The 23668-nt window shown below is 38.0% G+C and overlaps 1 protein-coding gene across 1 annotated transcript in view; it reads left to right on the plus strand.

Moving 5' to 3' along the window:
- The first annotated feature begins 807 nt into the window (after nucleotides 1–807).
- The window catches only part of LDB3 (LIM domain binding 3), a 71333-nt gene continuing 48472 nt past the window's right edge, over nucleotides 808–23668 (plus strand). Inside the window, exon 1 of the mRNA XM_035570252.1 lies at nucleotides 808–900. Coding sequence (XP_035426145.1) covers nucleotides 808–900 — 93 coding nt within the window. The remainder of the gene's footprint in view (nucleotides 901–23668) is intronic.

The raw sequence follows: 23668 nt of genomic DNA on the forward strand, positions 1-23668 counted from the left end.
ACTTGTATCAAAACAGTATGACAAGTATGTGATGAAACTATGCTTATGCTATTGAAATTAAATGCTGCTTAGAAATAGCTCATACTTCTATCTGCATTCCAAGAGAATAAATTTTAATTGTCCCTTGAGAAAGTGTAGGCTATGGAAGCAAGAGCCAAAAATGAAGTTGTGAAGTTTTTTTGTCATGTGTGTAGTAGGTACTTATTTCAGTTTAACAGATCAGTGTAAGAGAAGATAAACACATATTTTTGGTGTTTTTTTTCTGCTATGTATGGAAAGGTGTGTGTATATATATATGTAAGAACTTGTTTGTAGTATGTTATGTATCACTGTACAATACACATTTGCTGAATCAGAAATTACAACTGGTTATGTAATTGTTTAATAGACTAGAAATGAGATTTGTACGTTTGGGATTTTAGCATGGGATTCTATTTGCATGTTTTATTCCAAATGTGTTTTGCCCGTGAAGTAACTGAACATGAAGAGGGTCTTGAGAAGCCTAGAAAGATCTGTCCCCCCCCTCCCTGGGGGCTATATTAGACCTCTGAGTCATGAAGTCTTTGCATAGTAGGTGTCTGGTTACAAACCTTTTATGGGCCCTACTCAGCTGGGATATCAGCATCTGCATTATAGCTCCCATCTATTCTTAGGTGATATCCCAGCACGACTGAACAGGCAAGGCAGAAAGAAAATTGCTGTCGTTATATAAAACTCTGCCCTCTTCTTACTGTGTTTTTTCACCCCATCACTCTACCCCATCCTTCTGTTCTGCAGTGTCTTGGTGCCTTGTGAAGGAGGTACAGGATGGCTTACAGCGTGACTCTGAATGGACCTGGACCATGGGGCTTCCGACTGCAGGGGGGCAAGGACTTCAACATGCCCTTGACAATCTCCAGAGTAAGTGAACAAAAAGCCTCATTGGGCCTGTTTAGGTTGGAAAGTAGCAGTAAACTAATTGTATGTATGCTCTGACCTGGCCAAGTAAAATAGAGGATCTTTGCAGCTAGGTCTGAACAAAGAATCAGAGAATATAATATAGACTCCAAATACAGAAATCCACAGCACAGCCTGGCATCGATGCTGTCTCAGACATTTCTTGTTTGTATATTTTTAAGAATGATGATGCTGTCTCCTTTTAAATGAGCTTCCAGTTCTATTTTGTATGGTGTTGTCTCTTTTTCTACTGACAGGGGCCTTGCTGGTGCTGTCTGTTTTGGGGGAAGAGAGTAGAACAACTATGAATGGGAATACAAAATAGTATTTCTAGAAAATAATTATGTAACTGCTTGTCAATATGTAAAGTCTTGGTCTGTTCAAACTGGACAAAGATAAGGATATATGTCCACCTCTTGGAGGGGGTGCAATAATTGGATGAAAATTAGGCACGTCAAGCAGAAGATAGTGCTTAAAATGCAGACTTAAATTATGCAGAAGCCTTCCATTTGTAGCTGATAAACAGCATGTGACTTAATAATTAATTACCTCATGTATCTGTTGATTACAGATTAGTCCATTTATTTTCTAGCCATCTCTTCCTCCCACTGCCACTCCCAAGAAATTGGTTTCTTAAAAGTTTTTTTTTGTGCTTTTTTTTTTTTGAATCATTGGGTCGCCATAAAGAAATTCATAAGCTTTCCCCTTTCGCTATTCGCTAACCAAGCTAGATAGTTCTATGTAACTTTTGGTTTGGGAGATTTCCGCTTTATGCTGCTTCCTACAGCTTCCTCCTTTTTTGTCAGTCTCAAATCTATTCCAGAATGTTCAGATCTTTTAGAGATGTCTTTGTTCCTCCACAGACCACCTGCAGAAGGCATATTTTGCAGAGCAATGACAAGAGAGGTTACTTACATAACAGTGTTTAAAAGGAATACCAGAATGATTTAATCAGATAAACAAATAAAACGCAAACAAATGGTCTGCTCCATTGGGGGGGAGCCACCTACACTGCTTTGAAAAGATTTTTTTCATAGTGAAACAACTAGTCTGTTGTAGGTACCAAATTGAGATCCCTGCAGCAATTGTGATTCAGAGTCATCTGTGAGCTTCTGCAACCTTAACTACCCTATTTCATATTTAAACTGTAAAGCTCTGTCTTATTTGATCTCCCTTACTCTAATACACAGTATTCCTTTCTCCATAGAGATATATTTACCTTAACACTAAGTCCTATAATGAGAAGAACATTTCATAAACACTTTTGCAAAAGCAGTCTTTGTTCTTCAGTAATTGCAAAGGAAGCTGTTCTGTGTTGTAATGCCAAAAAAAAAAGGGAAAAAAAAAGCCTACAAAAATAAATTTACTTCATACGCTTGTATTAATTTCACTAAGAGTTTTGGTATTTGGTAAATAGTTTTGGTATTTCTTTATTGCACCCAAATTAAGTACGGAGAGGTACCAACATACTTCTGTAGGCATTTTCATGACATTTTGCAGCCTGCACTGTAAGGTGTTGATTTTTTTTTTATAAGTAATTCAATCACAGAGTCTGCCATTCAACATCTGGGGCTATGGCGCTTACACATGCAGAAATGAAATGACAGTTCTTTCAAAGCGAACCCGTTGTCACAGGTTATGATCTCCTAAGGTAAGCTCAGTGTGCCCGAAGGCTATGTGATTCTCCTGGGGCCTTTGAGAATCGTGTGACGAGCAGGAGTAGAACTGCAGTGGTTGGATTCACAGAGGTGGGGTGGAATTACCTTTTCACACAGCTGGATGAATTTCTAGCAATAGTAGTATCAGAAAGCACTGTTAAATGTTTTGAAATCTTCCTCAGTGAGGCCCAGTTCTTAGCTGAGAGGATTGCTTTTGGCTCAGATTGGGTTTTGTAGCCTGCCTTAGGGAAAAAGCAGGCATGCAGGAATGAACATAGCTTCTTTTAGGGAGGGCTGGAATAGGAGCAAGTTGTGATATTTTTAATTGGAACACAGTGTTACACGTGGCCTTTGCCAAAGAAAAAATAGACCTTATAAGGACTTTATCATCTTTTTACATGAGTATATCTTCAAATAGATCAGATATTCCCATTATCAGCAATTTACAGTCATAAGTGAGGTGACCTTTGTACTCAATCATAATTGCCGTCTTATGGGGAAAGAAAAACTGTACTTAAATTTCCAAGGTATTCATGAGGAGAGAGGAGTCAAAAACAAGTGGAGAGGAGTTAAGGTCGCTCTGCAGTTTTCACACTCCTTTGACAATGGAATTAGAAAATTATCTGGGAAGACTTTAAAGATATTTTTTTAGTCCCCACCCCACAAGCCATCGTACCCTCTAGAACAAATTATTTCATGAGATGTAATAGGCAGGTACCAGAGGTAGGAGAATAATACTGGCTGACTCTTAGTGAAGCTGAGCATCTGTCACTCCTACTGAAGTGAATGGGGCTTGCAGGTTGTTGGCACCACTAAGAGCTGACACAGGTGGCCTGGTCATATGTGCAAATCTGGTCTTCCAAAATTAACGTGGGCAGCAAAGCAGTTTATTTTCTCCTACTGCTGGTATGAACTGTCTGAAGTGAGCAAAATTAATTAATTTTATAGACCTAATCCTGCCTAAGAAGGCTTTTAAGTATAGTTCAAGTGCTGTATTGCAGAGTTACCTAAGGTGGTGTGATTGTACATGGATAGATATGACAGCAGAGTCTCCTTGTGTATTTGTGAATAACAGCAAACTTTTCTAGTAAGACAGACTGGCTTGCAGGTGATGCAGTGAGCTGAAAGGTATGCAGAAATATCACCCAAAACAGTGCAGTAGCTTATGATTGGTACATTCACTCTGTGATTGTCCAGTCAGTTTTTTGTTTCCTAATAGAGAGGATTTTTTTAACGTTGCCTGGGTTCCAAATGAAAAGTCAGAACCTGATGTCAAAGGAGACAATGTTTAAACAAAGTGTGAGAGAACTATTTTGGCTTTATTCTATTAAGTAAAGAAGTAGTTGAAATCTGGTCGTGATGTAAGTGCAATGAGGAGAAACGGGAAACACGAATAGGAAAAGATGCCTTATTAAAAAGATGCTTTTACTAGCACCTTTTCCTGATTACGTCCCGTCTTTCCTCCATTCCCTGGAATACATATGTCATCCTTTCACTGTGACTGCTTTTCCTTCAAGGAACTATGTGATAATATTTATTCTGTACTCCCATTTGCTTTATTACCTATCAGGTATCAGTGCCTTAAAACAGGCAAGTGATGGGCAAAGGGATTCCTTCTTGGCTTTTTACTTCTATGCTTGAAGGCAGGGAAACCTCAGGGGCAAGCACTATGCATTCTGCTGCTGTCATTTGGATAGCCATGTGGTGAATATATATTGCAAACAGAAGAGTGAGCTGTACCTGCATTGATTGAACTAAGGACATTTAACAAGTTCATTTGAAACGCTGAGTCCACGTCACATGTTAAGCATCCATGTCTGGTGAATCTAATCACTGAGCAGTTATTGTTCTAGAGCCAGAACTCTAATGTGAGAGTTTTTGTTTCATCTCCAAATGTGAAGTCCTTCACAATCCTAAAAGCCACAGATTAGTATTTAGAATCGTTGATATTCTATAAGCTAACAGGTAAGCCTTGTCTTCTAAAAGCCTTCCCTTTTAAGTACTGATAAGTAGAGATGTTTCCCCTTTTTCCCCCAAAAAACTCAAATGACTTTGAATCAACTTCTGAGAGTAGGACTAAGCCATTGGACTTTAATCTAAAGACTGTCTTATGGCTTGATAAACTGTGGTAGCTTCTTAGCACAGGTGGTTTCACATTCTTCCTGTCTTCTACAGTTTAACTTCAAATAGTTCCTTGTGACAGGGAAATGAAGTGCTTCCAGTGCAGCTTTGAAGAACACTCCAAAACTTTCTTATCTGTTTGTAACACAATACCTATTTTGTGGGCATCAATATTTCTTTGAGATGATCTGTAACTTTTAGATCACTTCCTGAACGATCCAGTCATCCCATGCAAAGTCATAGAATTCTGACTTTTATTATACATAGTCATTTGTTGGACGTACAGACGTGTTGGTAACATGAGAGAACACTAGTTACTTGATGCTCTCCAACTATTGCAATCCAATTCTGGTGTGTTTAGAGCCACAGTTATCAGAAATAATTGCATTTCTGTGAGCCTTAACTCTACAAGTAACTCCTAAAACCCCTGGTTTGGTACTGTTTATCTGAGGTATCGCAGTAGTCAGCGTTAACGCTGTGAGTGACAGTACAGTATAGAGGGCAGTTGTTTGATACGGTTGCATCTCTCATCAAGCATGAGTGGCAAATCTGTATTGTACTAGGAGGGAAGGAGCTAATGGTATAGCTGTATTCTATTTCTCTGGCTCAATAAATACTATGGGTTCAGGGACCTGGGGATCAGAACATTCCTGGGTACTGGGGTCTCAGTTCAAGGCTCTGCTCTGAATGAAGCAGAGCAGAGATTTAAAGCTGGCTGTTCCGGTTGTCTGAGAGGTAGGGTGGTAGATATTCTGAGGTAGACAACTTTCCTTGTCCTGACTGCAAATACCATGAGGTATTTGAGGAGGTCTGAGGAGTAATCACAATGGATGTTTCATGTAAGCTGCTCACTAACTTATGAGAAGGTTTGTTTTTTAACCAACACCTGATTTTTTTGGGGAGGACACAAAGCAGTTTCATCATAAGATCTACTCTCTTCCCCTCTGGTTAAGCAATCATGACATAACTAAGAATATTTTGTTAACTTCCTTTCAGAAAACATTCTGAAAAATCCACATGGCTTATTGTTACATCCTTAAACTCAGGATTTCCAGTGGAAGAGTCTTTATTGAAATCTCAGCATCATAATGCAATGTGATTTGAATGTGTATTATGTTCACCAAATAGCTTTCAGGAAGGTTATGGAACTAACTGCAGCTCTTGGTCTAATGATTTTTCCTTTAAAGCAAAGATGTGCTTGGAACTGAAAGGCAGCCTCTCTTACCTGTTTTTGTGTGATTAAAGTAATCACTGAATACTAAGTTTATTGCTGAAGGCCAGGAGTATATAAACAGTATTATGTACTCCATGCAGTATCTCTGCAGACATCATGCATAGCTCTATTTAAGCTTCTGTTTCTCAATTCTGTCTGTTCTGAATTTCAGGGGAAACATTTAGCACTGTTAGAATGTAGGCCAGATTAATACGAATAACAGTCTGTAATAGCTGAAGTACTAGCTTAAAGGATGTTACATAATAAAACCTGTGGCTCTCATTGTTCTGACATAATATATAACCAGTGGGTTTGAAGCCCTTTCTTTTTGACCTGCCAAATGCAGCTGTTCTCTTTGTGTTGTGATTGTATCTGAATCACCAGTGCTGGTGTGGCATTATCTGTAGGAGAGTTCAGTGTATGAAAAAGCTAGACTGAATAGAATCTATGCAACTACTAACTCGGTTATAAATACAGTCAGTATTTCTTGATGGAGAGGAAAAAAAAAATAAATTCCATAGTGACTTTTCAGCTTTTTCCTCTAAGAGGGAAACATAACCTTTCCCTTGAATAGGAAGCATAATGTTACGTGTGTTAAGAAACTGGGGCCCAAGAATGGTGAGAAACTGAGAAGCTCAAGAGTGGGGATAAACATAGTTATTGCCTCTTTATGAAGGAAGAGGAGGAGGTTTCTTAACCTAAGGAACCTAACAAGTCCACAATTCAAATGAGTTTTGTTGCTTTTTATCTTGTTTTTATCTTGTTTTAACATTTAAGTGTTCCCTGGCAACTGGGTATTCTGGTGTGACAAATTCCTCCGCCGTTGGCTTAAAGTTAATTTAGTTGCGAATATAGTTGATGTAGTATTTCAAGAAATTGTCAAATTCACTTAATTATTAATGAACATAATTTTGCAGATCCTTTAGAACCAGTAAACGCAACAGGAGGTAACCATTAAATTATGTATTTAAAGCTGCTGAACACTTTTTTTTCAGGTGATACTTTTTATTAGTGTCAGATATTTGAACTCAGCAAATGGCAGTTTTCCATAACACAGCAGATAGCACTGTCATTAGCTCCATTCTGAATACATTATTGCCAAGTCTTCTACAGCTAGTGTGACACAGAGTGAAATTTATTCTGCCAATATGTTATCATTAACTTTCTATGCTAGCAACAGTGGTTCTCATCTGGTCACTCTTGTTGTCTAATTAGTAGTGTAAAGAGTACCTTATTTTTTTTAAAATCCAGTTTGTATATAACTATAAAAAGCCTTCAGTAGCCTTTGAAGTACTAAAGCAGTGTGTTAAAAGGAAAGGTCTTCATTATAATCTAGCATTGATTGATGAATCAGCTAGCTCCAGCCCACTATTTGGTACATGTGATTTATTTTGTGTATAGCTAGAAGTTTCTGTACATAAGTGCCTCAGATGCCACCATTTTATAAAGTAACATTAAATGGTGTCCAATGTGATATGAGATACCGCTCTTCTTTGTTCACTGGGTTTTGTTGCAGAAAGAACTGGCTGTTCAGTGTGCTGGTAAGTTATTAATCCCCATTGAAAGATCATGAGGATGAGAGAAGGAGGGAAACTTTTGCTGAGCATGATAAAAATCAATACTTGTAAGTCTTATGGAAATAATTAATTTTAAACTGTGTCTGACAATGTCAGCTGTGCATGCTTTAAAATGAATAATGCTAATTGAAAAGAATGGTTTATACTGCATGTGAAAGGGCTGTTCCTTCTAGTACTACTGTAATTAAAGTCTTAATAAAAAAGCTACGTGAGAGTGAAATTTCAGAATAGGCTTCTTGTTAAAATTGTCAAATTTCTTAAATCCTAACTTCATAAAGGTATGATATAATATTTAACTAAATAGGAGTTCATAAAGAATTGAATTCTTGCCAGTACAGAGTGAGGACAAGGATGTCAACAAATGTGCTGTTGAGTCACATTGTGTTGACCCATGATTTACATAATATGGTAGATTAAAAAACAAACAAGTATCATCTGTCAAAATGTGCTGTATAGATGATGAGGAAAGAATTATGAATGTTAATTAGGCCCTTAACTTACAATAGCAGCTCAGCGAAATAAAAGCTTGATCAAATGAGTTGCCAGCCTGAGGATGGCCCTGAAGCTTAGTCCAGCTCTCCTGTTAGGTGTCCTTTGGGAACAGTCCTAAATACTTTCCTTTCCGGGTCTATGAAAAGTATAATTTTCCCCCAAATGTGAAGCTGTTTCTATATTCTTCTGAAAGACTTTGGGGAACAAGAGCAACCAGCTCTTAATTGTAGGGGGAAGAAATAACGTATTTTTTCTGGTCACTTTGACTGTAAGCACTCTGTTTCTGGATGTAGGCAACCTGAAAAGAATTAGTTTCCAGCTTACAAATGTCTCCAGGTGACATCTTGAACGTGTTTACTACAAGGTGACTCTTCTTTTTGTTTGCAGTGGCTAACAGCCATTTTTCCAGAAAGTCAGTGAGTTCTTGCTCTTCTTTTAGGAAGATGTAATGGATCAAATGTCTTCAAGGCATGCAAATCCCTTGAATAGGGTAGAGTTACTTTCTGCACCTCCCACGTGCGTAGCTGAAGTTGTGATTATCTATGCCACAAGTGTCTAGTGCCTGGACTCTGAATAAATAGGTTTTAACCTTTCCCCAAAATCCTTCTAAATACACTTGATTTGTAGCAATGGCAGCTGAGGATTAGGAGGAACTCAGCCTTTCATGTGCTGGCACCATACCTCCTCCTTTCCCTTGCTTAAAGTCCAAATTCCAGCTGCTGGGCTATTTTGGCTCCCTCACTTGCTGCTCTTGGTTAGCCATACGTGTTACTAAAGGCATAAACCCTTATTCTCACTAAAGGTAACTAGTTCAAGGACACACACTTTAAACAATTTATGGCTATTCAATTTAAAGCCAGTGTTAGTGGCAATTTGTCTTTGTGGCATGAAAAAAAAAAACAACCGTAAGGCATCGTAGTACTTACTATACCTGGTTAGGGTGGCATGCATGCTTTTCAGAAGCCGCTGTGGGACTCTCATTCTATATTTAAAGCATCCTGTAACTTAGGAAGCTATTTTGATTTGGAACGAATGCTACATTTACCTCAAGCTTCTGGAATGGGACATGGTATCCAAAATTCCAAAAATACTACATGTAACCCCAGATTCTGGTACATAGTGCCAAATCAGAATGCTCTGGTATTAGGGTGAATTTGGGCTGCCTTTTCTTGATCCTGGGGGTCACTGGGACTGTCCTGCTCTATTTGAGAATGTCAGCATTCTCTCCTTACCTAGTCATAGCCAGTTCAAAAATGGCCAAGGGCAGTTGGTACTATGGCAGGTGTTTAAAAAAGAAATAGACAGCCAAAACAAGATGTTCTCTTTTATCAGGGTTGGTTAAGATTACCTACTCTAGGAAATAAATGGATAGTCTTCTTGATGATTTTTTTTGTCAGGAGTTGCAAAGTACAAATACCTTCCTGCCGTACTGTCAAAATTACTTTCCTGTCTAGAAGATTCTTGTCTCACTTGTTTACTTAAATGGTCTAACAAATTATTTAAGATCAAGTCCTTTTGCTATCTATATGTGATGGGGCAAACAAGATTTCACTATTACATGTTTACTTTCTTGATGACAAAAAGTGGTCAAAAGTCTGCAAGTGTTGCTGTTTTCTTGAGCAACAACAAGCCAAACCCATCTGAACAGCAATCTCTTCTCAGAAGCCTCAGATGACCGCAAGGACAAGTACTGATACTGCTGTGGACTGTCGTCCTGTGGGACAGCCCTGATGTTGCCTCTTGGCACTCATCCTTCCTCCATGTGGGATGGTACTGTGCTGTCTCCTGCTTCTGTACGCCTAGAAGGCTGCAGTGGGCTGCCTCCTCTGCCTGCCTTTCCTTGCTCAGCCCCACACATTCTCCCTCACTGGGGTCTGCCATCCTTTCTTTGCTTCCAGCTTTCAGTGACGTTTAAATTTAGTGCACTCTGAGCGGAGGAGCAAGGAAATGAAGACTGCATTTGGAACATGAAAATCACAGATCCTTCCACAAGGTGTTATAACTTCCCATAGAAGACTGAAGGGGAAGGTGGAAAGAATATTCTGGTAGAAACAATACAGGAAGAGGTTAGTTAAAAAGGGTACCTTATGGAGGCTAACAAGTGTTGTGTGTGTAGCTGTGGGGTTTCCTGTTTCTCTGATTACATGCGTTGCTGTGTTAAATAGTCTGTTACCCTGCGTTGGGGAGCCCAAGCTTTAGCTAATGCCAGTATCATTTCTGTGTTTAGAGTGAAGTATATTTCCATGGAGAATTTTTGGAAGACCCTTTCCTCCTCTTACAACCACACATCCTATGAACCACAATCTAATGTTTTTGTCCTGCTCGTCAGCAATTCCCTTCTTTTGCTACATTTCTGCAGAGCTTCACTTCCTGACCCTACAGAACACAGCTTTAGATGGCTATCTACAACCTTTTCTCTGAAGAAAATCTGCTGAATGTGGATAGTAGGACATGTTACTTTTCCTGAAAAATACTAATGGGTGGTCATTGTGAACATTTCCACCTTTTCTTAGTGGTAAAGCACAGTGAAGTTTCCCAATATGGGAATGTGCTTCTTTTTTCTAAACCTGTGTTGTGTCTTCTGAGGCTAACATAATCTACTTGATTGTGTTTCTAGAAATCTTTATTTAGGAGACCTAAAGAAATATGCAAGCAAGAAAAACAGTTTTTTTAAAAAAAAAATCTGCCCTGCAGAGTAACAGCAAGCTTTTGTGGAAAATGTGCCCTGTGAAGATGCACGTCTGTGTCCCAAATGTCAATGGAAAGACCCCAATGACTCACATAAAAAAGGTCTGGATCTTCAATGCATAAAGATCTAGCATATTTCTTCTTTTATACAGTATGGTATTATGCTTCAAGCTTTGGAAATCAGACATAAATAAGGGGGGGGGTGGCAGGGGACGACAGAATAAACTTTTTGTAAGCTCCAGAGAATTTGAATTAATTCAGTTTTAATTTTGGTTTCATATAGACCTAATTCTAATCCCTTTCCTGGTAAAAATGGGATGAAGTTGCAGGATTGATAATTTATGTGAACAGGGTTATTGTCTGGAAGAGTATGGAGCAATGACCCATAAGTTTTTCCCTGTGTGTATGTGACTTGTCAGAGAGCTTATCCAAGCTTGTGGGAACATTCTGGGGGGAAAATTCATCACTTCCACAATATTGAATACATATTTGCGGAATGATTGACAAGATGAGGAGGTGGTATATCATTTCTTTCCGCATCAAGGGACTGTCAGCGAATGAAACCAAAACTAGAACTTAGCTGCTTTATTTATCCCTTGAACAGGTGCAGTACAAGCAGCTGCAATAAGATCTTTCATACACTCCACCCACAATTCCCTGGAGTTCATGTGTCCTAAAGACAACCTGGAAAGGAGGCAGGACACTCTGGTACAGTATTATATTTTATAAGTACAGTGCAAGATGCTGATCCTTCCCATGGGGAAGTTCTGGAACTCAGAACTGGATCTGAGTTTCATGCTGTGATATGTCTCTTTCTCTTGCCACAATGAGTGTTTAGCTCAATTATTAATTTGTCCTGTAACTTTTTTATTTTAATTAAACTCCGTTGTCAGCCAGGAAACAGGACAAAGGAGTAGTTGTAAAATAATTTACCACTTAAAATGATTTGCCTCGTATTAACTGGACGTTCAGATAACTATTTCTGAGGAAAGCTTTGCTAAGAGGACTTGTAAATAACATTACCCTTTTGGACTAAATTTAGTCTTGATCCTCCTCCACTGGTTTTGGAAAAAATAATATTGGATCCCAACATTAAATGTGTCTCCAATGTTAGAAGGCCAAGGAAGAGCTCATGTCAGGTAGTTGATTGGTAAGCATCCTTGTTCAATGTGTAGAAAAACATGTTAGGAAAAAACTATCTTTTTGGCATTTAATTCTAGAACATTTACAGTGAATGTGCTGGCTTGAAGGTCAGCAGTCCTTAGTTTTAATCTTCTCCTAAAGTACCTGTTCTTGGCTGCTGTCTGAGAGTAATGGCTGGTCCATATATCCTCCCTGGTATGACAGTGTCTTAGTGTCTATTAATTCTGTAAAAAGAGGTAGTATAGGAAGAACTCTTTAAAATATTATCTTTTTCCACTTCAGTTCACCTCTTTTTATAATAAAGAAATATGGATCAAGGATTATCAAGGAAAAAAAAAAAACTAAATTCCCAAAACAACTCTGAAAAAAGAGGAGCGCGAATGCCATATTCTGTTCATATCCTCCCACTGATGCTATGGTTACATTAATGTGATACTCAGTAAAAAAATAGTTTACTCAGTGTGTCATAAACTAAAACCATTTTTCTGCCTAAATTCTGACTCGCCATCCAAGAGTTGGTGGTGACCACCTTGAGGTAAAGTTGAAATGTCAAATAATTTCCCAATATTTATTTGAATATTTTCATGTATTTTAGTGATTCCATAATATTAAACACTCCACATCCCTATTTTTGTTTGTTTTGTTTTAATAAAAGGAGATCAAATAATAGCATGTTTGTTTACAGAGATATCACATCGTGAGAATAGATGATGATGGTGATTTTCAATGTCCTTGGTGTATTTTTAGTTGAGTTTAGTTCTATATTTTTTGCTGGTACACAAGAAATATTCTCCCCATGTCTTCTCCTGAATGTATACTGCATATGATTTGTGTATTTGTCTTTGGATACAAGTGGCCTATAGAAAAATCTCTCATGCTTTATTCTTAAACGTCTGTGTTGAACAGATCCTCATGATATATATATATATATACACACACATACCCTTCCCTCTATCATTTGTCACACCATCACTTACATTTTGTCCAGTTTATTTTGCTGTACTACCAGAATAAGTAAAAATCTAGGTTGTGCTGATGGTGTCTTTTTACTTTGTCCAGTTTAATTCATTTAGCATTCAAAGACACCTGAGACTTGGATTTGTCTCCTAGCTCTAGTGCTTTGTTTCTTTTTCTAGTCTTTTTGTCTGCTCTGCCTAGTTAGACAATAGTTCTGATGGCCATCAGTGAATTTACAAAGCCTGTCCAACAGGCTCTGAACTTGTCAGAGTGGGGCACTGCTGTGACAGCACAAGCAAAAAGCCATTGGTTCGGTTGTGTCTCTTGATACTATTTCTTTAGTGATTTGCCTCACTTCGTATTGCAAATAGCTTGCACTATTAAAATTCTCAATTAGTTAACAGGGAGAGGGCCACAACATCACCTTGAAGGAGAGCTGTCTGTAAGCTGTTCTTAAAAATTGATAATATGATTCTTAATCACTGTTTAGCCTTGAAATACTCTTTTCACTTCCTGTGAGCCCTGACATTGTCTTGACATTGTCTTTTTCCTTTCTGTTCTTACCTCTGACACTTCCATTTTCTATTTTTATGGCTAATTTTCATTGTAGAGACTAGTGAGAGAGAGACTAGGACGGGTCTGTGGTTTTGGATTAAGATATGCAGTGTCAGTTTTGTGATATGAGCACACGATGTTAAGGATGACATGGTAACCTTTTTGCTAGCTTCCCTCCAACCCACTCCCATCCATAAGCATGGTTATGTCATGTAAGTGCAAACCTAAGTAAGAAGTAACTGTAAGGCTGGACGAAGGTTGGAGGTGTAAACTTATTCCAAGGTAGTGAGGTTGTAAGCAAGATGTGTGTGTACTAACAGATACCTAGAAAACACGGAAATTACTTTGGTGATTTGTGCTTTGCATATCTTTCACCTTCAAAGCATTCTGTACTATGGGACGGTATACTGAGGTTTAAGTTTGGATTGAGTAGTGTCAAGAGAAATGAGAGGGTCAGGTCTGAAAAAGGAGAGAAGGCTTTAAACCTATATACTGGCATAGGGCCATAAGGAAGAAAGTTCAAGCTTTACCTGGCACCTACCCTGCTGTAAGAAAGCCTCATATTCTAATAAATGCAAGAGTCATCTATTTTAATTTAAACAAGGAATTTAGACGCTTGGAGAACAAAGAGTCCTGTTTCCACTTCAGTGCTTGCTCACAATTTTTATGCTTGGGCTTAGAACAAAGATTTTGTGTTGATCTGTATGTTATTTTATATTGATTCTTGGGTTGGTAGTGAGAAGAACAGTTCTCCATATAGTCTAATAAGTGATATTTCACTTTGACTATTTTGAACAGGAAAAAAAAAAAAAACACTTCTGAGAAGTGTGAGAAATGACTGGAACCATTAGAGAACTAAAGCTATTCAAGTCACAAGTTTAAGTAGAGTGTAGAATATAATTAAGGAATCCTTTTGGTTTCACATACTTTGGAATGGTACCATCTCTGCCCAATTCCAAATGTCAGATCTCCTCTTTTTTCTTACCTTGATAAAAGTATGGAAGTATGGACTGAGTGAGATGCTATTGTTGGCAAGCTTTTGATGGACAGTCCTGGAATTTCATTGCAGGAGCCATGACTTCTGTTTTATCTGAAATCTCACTGGCTCTCGATGACAGACAAACTCTGTTTTTAGCATTGCACTGAAGGTCAGGCAAATGACTGGTTTCCAAACAGAGTAACTAAAGATACTGGAACAGATTTATTCCTGGTATAATTCCACTACTTCTATGAAGTTACAGGGGAAATATATTTGTAAAGACCCTTCAGAGTTGAAGGACAATAATCCTGTTCTCAATCACTTGTGCAAAAAGGAGGTTGGGGGAAAAAATACCACTTAATGTAAAAATAAAATTATTTCTGCAAGAGAAATACTACATTCCCTAATATAAGAATAATATATATATTTTTTAACCTGGTTTAAGCCAACATCACTCCATTAAGGATACTGAGCACCATGGAATATGCTGTTTTTTTTTTCTAATATCTGAAAATCTAGCTTGAAAAGTTTTAATCTAAGAGCTAGGCTTGAGGTTTTCTGTCTATATATATATATATGTATATATTTATCTTAAGGTTAATCTAGGAAGTAAGTACACTGCGTAGGCTGCTTTCCTCGTGGCATTTGGGATGTTTCCATTATTTTTCACACATCTTTAATTTTAGCTACAGTTTTGGCGTACCTCATGTCTATAAGCTGGCTATCAAGCAGACTGGTTAGATATTTCATTTCATTTTTGCAAGTTATCCTTGACCTTAATTCATATGTAAGACAATAAATTGATTTTGCAGATGGGCCAAGAACGGTCAGTAGTAATTTGTGAAAATGAAAACTAGATGGTTTTACCATTGCTCAGGTGTTAGGAATGGAATCATCAACATCTTTGTAGGGTGCCATTACAAAGGCCAAAATTGTTAGAAGCTAGAAAGAAATTTTTATAAAGCTTTGTTGCACAGATCACAATAGTGTTGAAAGTTTCCAAATCATCATGAAAAGTGGAGGAGTGTATGCATGTTTGTGGTTGTAGGAAGTGTTATGTGTCAGCAGGGAGGTATAGCTATGGCTAACAAGGAGGTGCTCTTCATCTCCTACTTTGTTAGAGGGAATTGATCAGTCTAGGTTATGGACACACAAAGTCATAGATGCAGAGAGATCTTTTCGTTGGTAAAAGATGTCATGTTTTATGCCACTTTATAACTGAATGACTAGGACTATCATTGATTACCAGTGCCCCATGACACTGGGAGTTGGTGCAAAAATTAAAGATGAATTTTTTATCAAGACATCATTATCAAAAATGTGAAATGTTGATGTTTTTACATTTTGTATAATAAATGTATATTTAATTTTCGCAATTCTATGGCAGAAATGTATCCATTAAAGCTCCAACAGTGTTTTAATACTTTGGTCTTATTTCAGCAAGCTTTTGCTTTAGAGGGCAAAATGTTTCTTTAATAACAGATATTCTAGTAGTCATAAAGTACAAACATCTTTTACCATAATGAGGCAAGATTTTCTCAAATTAGCTTAGCTTTGACTCTAATGCTGTACCCCAAAGGCTCTGCTTTTCCAAACCATTCATGACATATGCTTTTTAAACCCATAAAACAATTCTGCACTCACTGTATACCCTGTGTTCTGATGTCAAAGCAAATCTATGTTCTACTTGTGGCACCTGCTGTGGCACATACTTCAGCTACTTCAGGGTAGTACTGAGCATACCACCATACTGAAAGTCCTGTCAACAGAACTGTGATTAAAGCCCCTTTGGAAAATGTATAGCTTCACCCTAAAATCATTTATCATAACTCATAAGGGAGAATTAATTAGCATTTAGTCCTTGTAATAATTTGGGTTGCTGCCCTTCACGGAATAGGGGCATATATGTGTAAGTACAGGCCTCATACAGAATGGGAATGCTTTCATTTTTAACATGGCAAAACAAATTCTGATACAAAGAAACTGAATTTTTTAAAACAACTAAGTAGTTCGATGTATTAATGAATGCCGTTACACTGAATGTTCCTAAGTCAAGTTTCAGAAATACAAGGTTGTATTTCTAAGTACAGAAAATACTACTGTAGGTTAGATAACAAGCTTGTAACAAATGGATTAGTATTTTTTCCTTTACTAATGTCAGCACAGTTCAAATGACTGTCTGCTATGGAAATAGCTGTGTTAAGGATTGACAAATACTTTGTCTATAGCTATGTAAAATCTGACCCCTAAATCTCTTTGGCATTATTATATTTTATGATAGGATTTGAGTGTGTGCACTTCCTGTATGTGGATGATGTTTCCCAGTTGAATTGTTATATCTATTACATAAAGCTATAAATGAAAACAAAAGATTTTTTTCAGGAAAAAAAAGTGACTTTCTTAATATTAACTCATATTTACTTCAGAAGATTTTGTAAACATCTTTTCATCCCACTGAGCTAAGTGTACAACTCTGAAATCTGAAATTCAGTCTCTCCTAAATCTGTTGTGTGTATCTTTTTATTTTCATTATTTCATGTTTCATAGGTTTGTCCTGACAAGGAGTTGCTTAATGGAACTGCAAATTAATGTAGTTGGATCCTGTTGATGGACTGTTCTCCTGTCTTTCTGCCACTAACGTGGGATAGCTTTCTGCATTCTGCCAACACAGGGATCTTCAAATATTAGTTTCTGTGATTTAAGCTTACATGTCATTTATTCAAAAGATTGCAAAAACTGTGTACTTAGCTTTCAGCTCACATACTAGAGGAGATATGGACTGTCAGATGTGAGATGTGAGGTCGCTTGGCCTGTTCAGCCTGGAGAAGAGGAGGCTGAGGTGGGACCTCATCACAGTCTACAACTTCCTCGCGAGGGGGAGTGGAGAGGCAGGTGACTTATTCTCCGTTATCACCAGTGACAGGACCCGCAGGAACGGTGTTAAGCCGAGGCAGGGGTAGTTTAGGCTGGACATCAGGAAGAGGTTCTTCACCGAGAGGGTGGTCGCACACTGGAACAGGCTCCCCAGGGAAGTAGTCACTGCACCAAGCCTGTCTGAATTTAAGAAGCGATTGGACTGTGCACTTAGTCCCATGGTCTAAACTTTTGGGTAAACCTGTGCGGTGCCAGGAGTTGGACTTGATGATCCTTATGGGTCCCTTCCAACTCCGGATATTCCATGATTCTATGATTCTGTCTGTCACAAAGTGAAAGGTGTGCTTTTTTGCAGGAGGGCAGTTAGGTGTGGGCCCAGCCTGCTCTCTTGTGGAGTTTGCAGTGGCCCCAGCCATACTCTTTAGAGAGGGTTTCTCTAATGTAAAGGTAAGATGGACTTTCAAGCTCTTACTACCGATAAGAGCAGGAAGGGTGCTCTTCAAGATGGAAGCAAAGTAAAGGACAGAAAATGGACACAAGCACCAGGCTGTCCACCATCCTTAGTTTTATTTCCATATTCATAAAACCAGCAAACATTATCCTAAAACAATAGGGGTACAGAAGAGCTTCTGGAATCCTATTGTAAATTAAAGGTATGTTTTCCAAATGTTATTTGAGAAGAAATTGTTGATATTTTGCCTGAGGTGAAAATATAAACTGCTTTACCATATCCAGGCAGCTATGCAGTCACTTGTAGTGCTACAAAGCTGTTAACAGAGAAACTAAAATACTTGCATTTGCACTCAAGAGAATAACTTTGGGCTAAGTAATAGCAAATTAGGACCATAATATTTTTGTAGTGCTTTTGCTTTACGTGTAAAGGGGTTTTATTTTCTTGTTGCCTGTCAACATGAGAGACAGAAGTTGTCTGGTCTTCCAGACAGGCCGTGGTCACAGGAGGAGCATGCACAAAGGAATTAATTTCCTGCGTGAGACTCCTTGACTCACAAACTTCCACACCAGCTTGATTCACACCTCACTTGGGGAAGGTACTTGTAGTCATGCTGTTTCAAAAGCTGTTTATCTTTGAACAGTTCTGTTCTTTCCTCTTACTTCTGTAGAAGGATTTAACCGCTTTTGATATTTAGACTTTCAGTTCTTTTTTTTTTTTTTTGAGGGCTGATTATCAGTGTACCTACTAATGCAAGCGCAAGACTTTCTAATTACACACTGATATAGTATAAACAGCACACTGCCTTCTTATCAGTCTTTACATAAGATGGGCATGACTTTGTGTCATATCTGAGTTGCAGCCAGCAAAAGCCCAGCTTGTCAGCCTAGTGCTTTTTCTCTGAACTATCACATTGCACATTCTTACAGGGTCATGCATGATAAAAAAAGGATAAGGGGCCTCCCAAGAGATATGACCAATACCTTATTGTCTGCAGAGCTTTTAGCTCTGCACTTATTGCACATCTCTTCAGAGGGCTGCAGCTGATGCTAGAGCTACTGCCTGGACTGCAGGACAGAGGAGAACAGAGCTTGAAATCTGTGCTTTCATGTCAGTTCTGTTTGTCTGTGGTATTCTCACCGAGCAGCAGAGTTAGACAAGGAATGATAATGTTTTGAAGTGGAGAGTGAAGACAGTTTTGCTCTTTTCTGATGCATCCAGAATTTTTTTTTAAAGTCTTATGTCTTGGTTTCTCCTCTTTTTTTTTTTTTTTGTATTTTGTTAAGAATTCCTTTTAATACCTAGGTGATGACTTTATACTAGTCTTCTGTATTCTTTGCCCAAAACAGTGTTTGATGCCTTATTTTTCACTCTCAAACACATTTATTGCTTGTTTGTAATACTTGTATTACCCTAAGGAACAGTGTCCGGAATGGTGTGGGCCCCATTACACTGGGCACTGTGCATACGTGGAAGAGAGCAGTCAATGTCTCGCTGTTTAAAAAAGGAATTTCCTCACATTTCTGGTGTCTTACCAGCAGACTAATAGGTTAATCTAAGTTTGCATTTACATCATCTTTGTGTGACTGATGCATGTAGCTTTAATATCAGCTATCACTTCAATTTAATATTTCCCTCTGCAACCTTGGGAGTCTTTCCAAATTGATAAGAAAATTCTGCGGGTAAAATGCTATTGCTAGTAGTGACTCAGGACTAAAGACCTGGTAATATTGTCTTTTTCAAGCCCTGACTTTGGATAGCTGTTGAAGAATAGCATCAATATGAAACATGAATTGTTGCTTTCTAGATATGGAATAAGAGGCTCATGTCACTGTGTGGGATGGGAATGATTTTTATTTGTACATATCCTGGACTGGGTATGACCCAAAAGACTCATTGGTATTATCTGGAATTGTGTAGGAGATGCACTGGAAGTGGAAGCAGCAGGTAGAGGCCAAAATTCTTTCAGGCTTGGAAATGGTACAAAAAGGCAGAGGGAAAGGCCAGACGGAAGAAAATGCCTGTCACCAGCTGAGAACACCAGATGGACATAATCTGTGGTGCTATTTTGAAAATGTCTAGTAAAAGTTCGGGAGGATCTTCAGACTTCATTAGGCAGTTCTATGTAAAATGCATGTGTTGCTCCCATATCATATGTGTATGTAATTTTACAGTCTCTTGAAGAGCTTTATAATTCTATAAATAGAAGACCTATCCTTGGCTAAAGAGAGATTATGAATACTGCTCTGTTTGGCACTTTTGTGTGCCACAGAAATCTCCCCAGCTGCCCAATTACTGTCCAAGCAATCTTAATTTTCATTTATTTCCGGTTCTTGGTATCTGAAGTAAAAGCCTCCCGTTGTTAAATAGGTGCATATTCACTCTGAGAAACGTTTTCTGCTGCCGTTGCAGTTGGCACGTTCTTGATGTGGAGCACATCAAAGCTCTGTTGCTTACAGCTATTAAATATTTTCTCTGCAAACATGATTCATGAGAGTGAGCAATCTTAGTGAGTGTGATGCGGCCAGGGAAAGAAGGATATTAAAAAAAAAAAAAAAAGTGAAAAATAAAGACTAGGAGGGGTGGGAGCCAGTCATTCACGAAGTAATTTCCTGATTAAAGAGGGTTTAGAGAAACTTGGCTAAGATCAAACTGACAACATACTAAAACTCCAAAATGCCTACAGATTGTTTGTGCATGGGTGTACAGCTCTGAAAAACATTACTGTAAATATAACTTTGCCTAGAACAGAACTTTCATAATACCATCAGTTATAATTCTGGCTGGATCTGAGATTTGCATGTTGATATTGGGGAATGCATCAATCTTTTGTCTTCTTTAGAGACATTTTTGCTTTATGCAGTCCAAACCAGCACTTTAATTTAGCCACTCAGAGGCTTGTTTTCTGACAAAACAGGATGATGAAGCTTGTTGTTCTGCAGTTTAGCTAAGTCTTCATTTGAGATCAAAGTGGAGGGTTAGCTTGTTTTTCCACATGTTCCTTTCATTCCTTATTTGTATCAGACAAGTAACAGTTTTATTAGCAGCAGGAATCCCCATTAAAGTTACTTCTATTTCATCATCTACACAATTCATTGTTTAGCAATTAATTTAGTGCTAGATGAAGAAAAAAAGACAAACTGGGCACAGAGAGGCAGCCCACTTCAAACTTTCTGAAATTTTCTTGATCAAACAAACTTCCCTGCTGCCTCCTCCAAGCCAGTTGCTTTTGACATGCTCCACTGCAGAAGTTAGTATCTTGCTTGGCCAAAGAAAACATTTTTAAGCCAAATTTTTAACTTGAATGCATTCCTTCCATGGACTTAAATAGATGTCCTGTGAACATCTATTCCAACACAAAATATGAAAACAGATTATCATAATTAGTGTATTTGCCCTGGAGCAGGAGAGGAAAATTCCTAATTTGGGCATGCTGAATTTTGAAACTTACTGTGGCTAGGTACGTAGCTCGTTACAACCTCTGACTCCAGTGCTTCTGAGAAAAAGGTCTGCAGTTTACAAGGAAGGAATGAAAGATAAAAAATAGAGTTTTGGAATGGAAGTGAAGCACCTTGTGGAACAATTCTCATATGTAAGTTACACAGCTTCATTATCCATAGTAGTGGGCCATGGTCTGATTCAAGCATAAATAAGTATTTTAAACTAAAAAACATGTTCACATTCACCTAGATAAAGCTTAGCTAAATATACCAAGGAGGATAAGGATGATTTTCACATAAAACTTACACATCTAAACTTTGTTACGTAAGAATGTTTATTAGATAAATGCCTAATCCATTTTCAAACATTTGCCCTAGCTTCTGTACCTCTGAGCATGCTACGAAATTTGTAGACATCTTTTGTCATTACTGTTACTTTTCTTCGAAGTACAATTAGTTACTGGAGAGAAGTAGGAATGTAGAGAGGAGTGAGAGTTGAAGTAGACATAGAGGGTGTGCTTCAAGGCCCTACCTGGAGCACTCTACTAAAATCTGAGTGCATTGGAAGAATAATCCTACCTTAACTTGGTGTTGCTTACGCCATTAAATAGTGAACACCAAATGTAGGTGAGGTAAAACAGGAGAGAAGCAAAATATCCAAAAAGAATTGAGTGAAACATTGCTCCAGACTAGCTTGTCCACAGGAGAGTGGTTCTCAGGGCTCCTAAAAGACTGGTAGATGAATGTTGAAAAATAGGCAAGACCCCTGGTATTACTGCTGGCAAGGGATCCAAATTTCTTCACTGTCACAGCAATAACTAATTTTTCCTACGAAAGTCAAAGTTTGTGCTCTTCCTATTGTTGAAGTAGATATATTTTTCTAACAAGGTTGGGAACATGCTGCTGAATGGGATAGTAAAGTAAAAATGCTGTACCATTTTAGAGAACTCTAGAGGGACTGGGAGTTTGAGTATAAAAAAAAAAAAAAAAAAAAACTCAGCAAATTAAAAACTCAGTCACTTATCCAAAGCAAATTGAGGCTGCTTGAACTATGCACTCTGCTGAATTAGGAATCATGAGATCACAGATTCCTTCCTTTATCTGGGATGGAAATTCCCCAAGAATATCTTTCTTTGTAGTGCTTGGGAATTTTTGAGTCATGTTTCAACCCGAAACTTGGGCATAAAAATAGAAGACATAGTGATGAAGGTGAGTGGCATTGTTTGGATCTTCGAACATAGGGCAGTTTAAATGAAGAGCCACTCACCATAGGCAAAGTGATATTAACTAGCTGAGACCATTCATTCCTTAAAGCTCTTCCTAAATTATCTGCCTCTGCATCAGCTTATGGCTTTTCAAATTTATGGGACATCCTTGTTAGAACTTTATTTCAGTGCACCATTCTTGATGTTACAAGTTCTTACTTTACCTGTAGTTTCAGTTGTACCTTTCAGGATATGTTGGCTTATAAACAATATTGATGTTAGTTTAATGAAGACTTTCTGTACCTTTTCAGAACATATTATTTCTGTCTTCTGCGTAGTGTTTTGTAAAAGATTTTTTCTTCAGATTCTCCCTACGAAATGGTGCAGGTAGGGAAGGGGGCTGATGAAGAAGTACTTGCTGGGGAAAAAAGGCTATCAGTCCAGGTTACCTTTGTATGTAGCTAATCCAGCTGATCTAACTTCTTTCTGACAAGATATGAAACAAGCTTCTGAGACCCATGTTGTACAGGGTCCACGCTGTCAGGATTTACATGGCCTCCTGTTTCATCACAAGCTTGATTGCGAGGAGGGGAGAGGAGAAGGCAAGCAGGTGAACTTACGGTCACTGAATATACCCTTTTTGAATTAGTGTTTGAACAAAAATCAATGTTTTTTCTCAGTAATTGATACTATTTTTCCATCTTACTCCTTTGTCTTTTTTATTTTGAGTCTGAAATAGCCTTTAGCTAGAAACAGTACCAGTATGTTAAAACATCTCATTTCTATTATTTCATTTTGTCTGTAAACAGGAAGCCATTCTGAAGTCACATAAAAATTGGTTATTGTATAGTTCATGTTCATGGAAAAAAAAAAAGACCAAAAACACATTTTGAAAACTGTTGAGCTTAATACTGCTACATGCCCTGAAGTCACTGTGTGATGTGTGGGAAGGTACTTAGCTACATTTATGCAACAGAGGATTACAAATCTGATGGATGTAAAATTCACCTAGAGGGAAGGCTTTTGCCTTGAGAAAGCCATATATGTCACTGGCTGGTACTTTGTCAAATAAGATCTGCTTTTTCATTATTCTCTTCAAGCTTTAGGTGGAAACTTTTTGCAGATTGCTGTACCCACCACTGTAATGGGTTAAAACACCCAAAACCAGGGTCAGCATCGTCATTCAATAAAAGTCAAAGCCTTGTCCTCAGCAGCAGCCACATCTCTCATTAGTTAAGGTAAAGGACCAGTAAAACAAGCTTCTTCCTTTTTATTTAAATTCTGATTGTCATCTTATAATTTTGTTTTATAAGTCTTTTTATAATCTTCATCATCACAAGTTTTGCCTTTCAGAGATTATATTGAGGTTATATGTAAAC

This window comes from Cygnus atratus, chromosome 7, assembly GCF_013377495.2.
Source record: "Cygnus atratus isolate AKBS03 ecotype Queensland, Australia chromosome 7, CAtr_DNAZoo_HiC_assembly, whole genome shotgun sequence".
Classification (NCBI taxonomy): domain Eukaryota; kingdom Metazoa; phylum Chordata; class Aves; order Anseriformes; family Anatidae; genus Cygnus; species Cygnus atratus.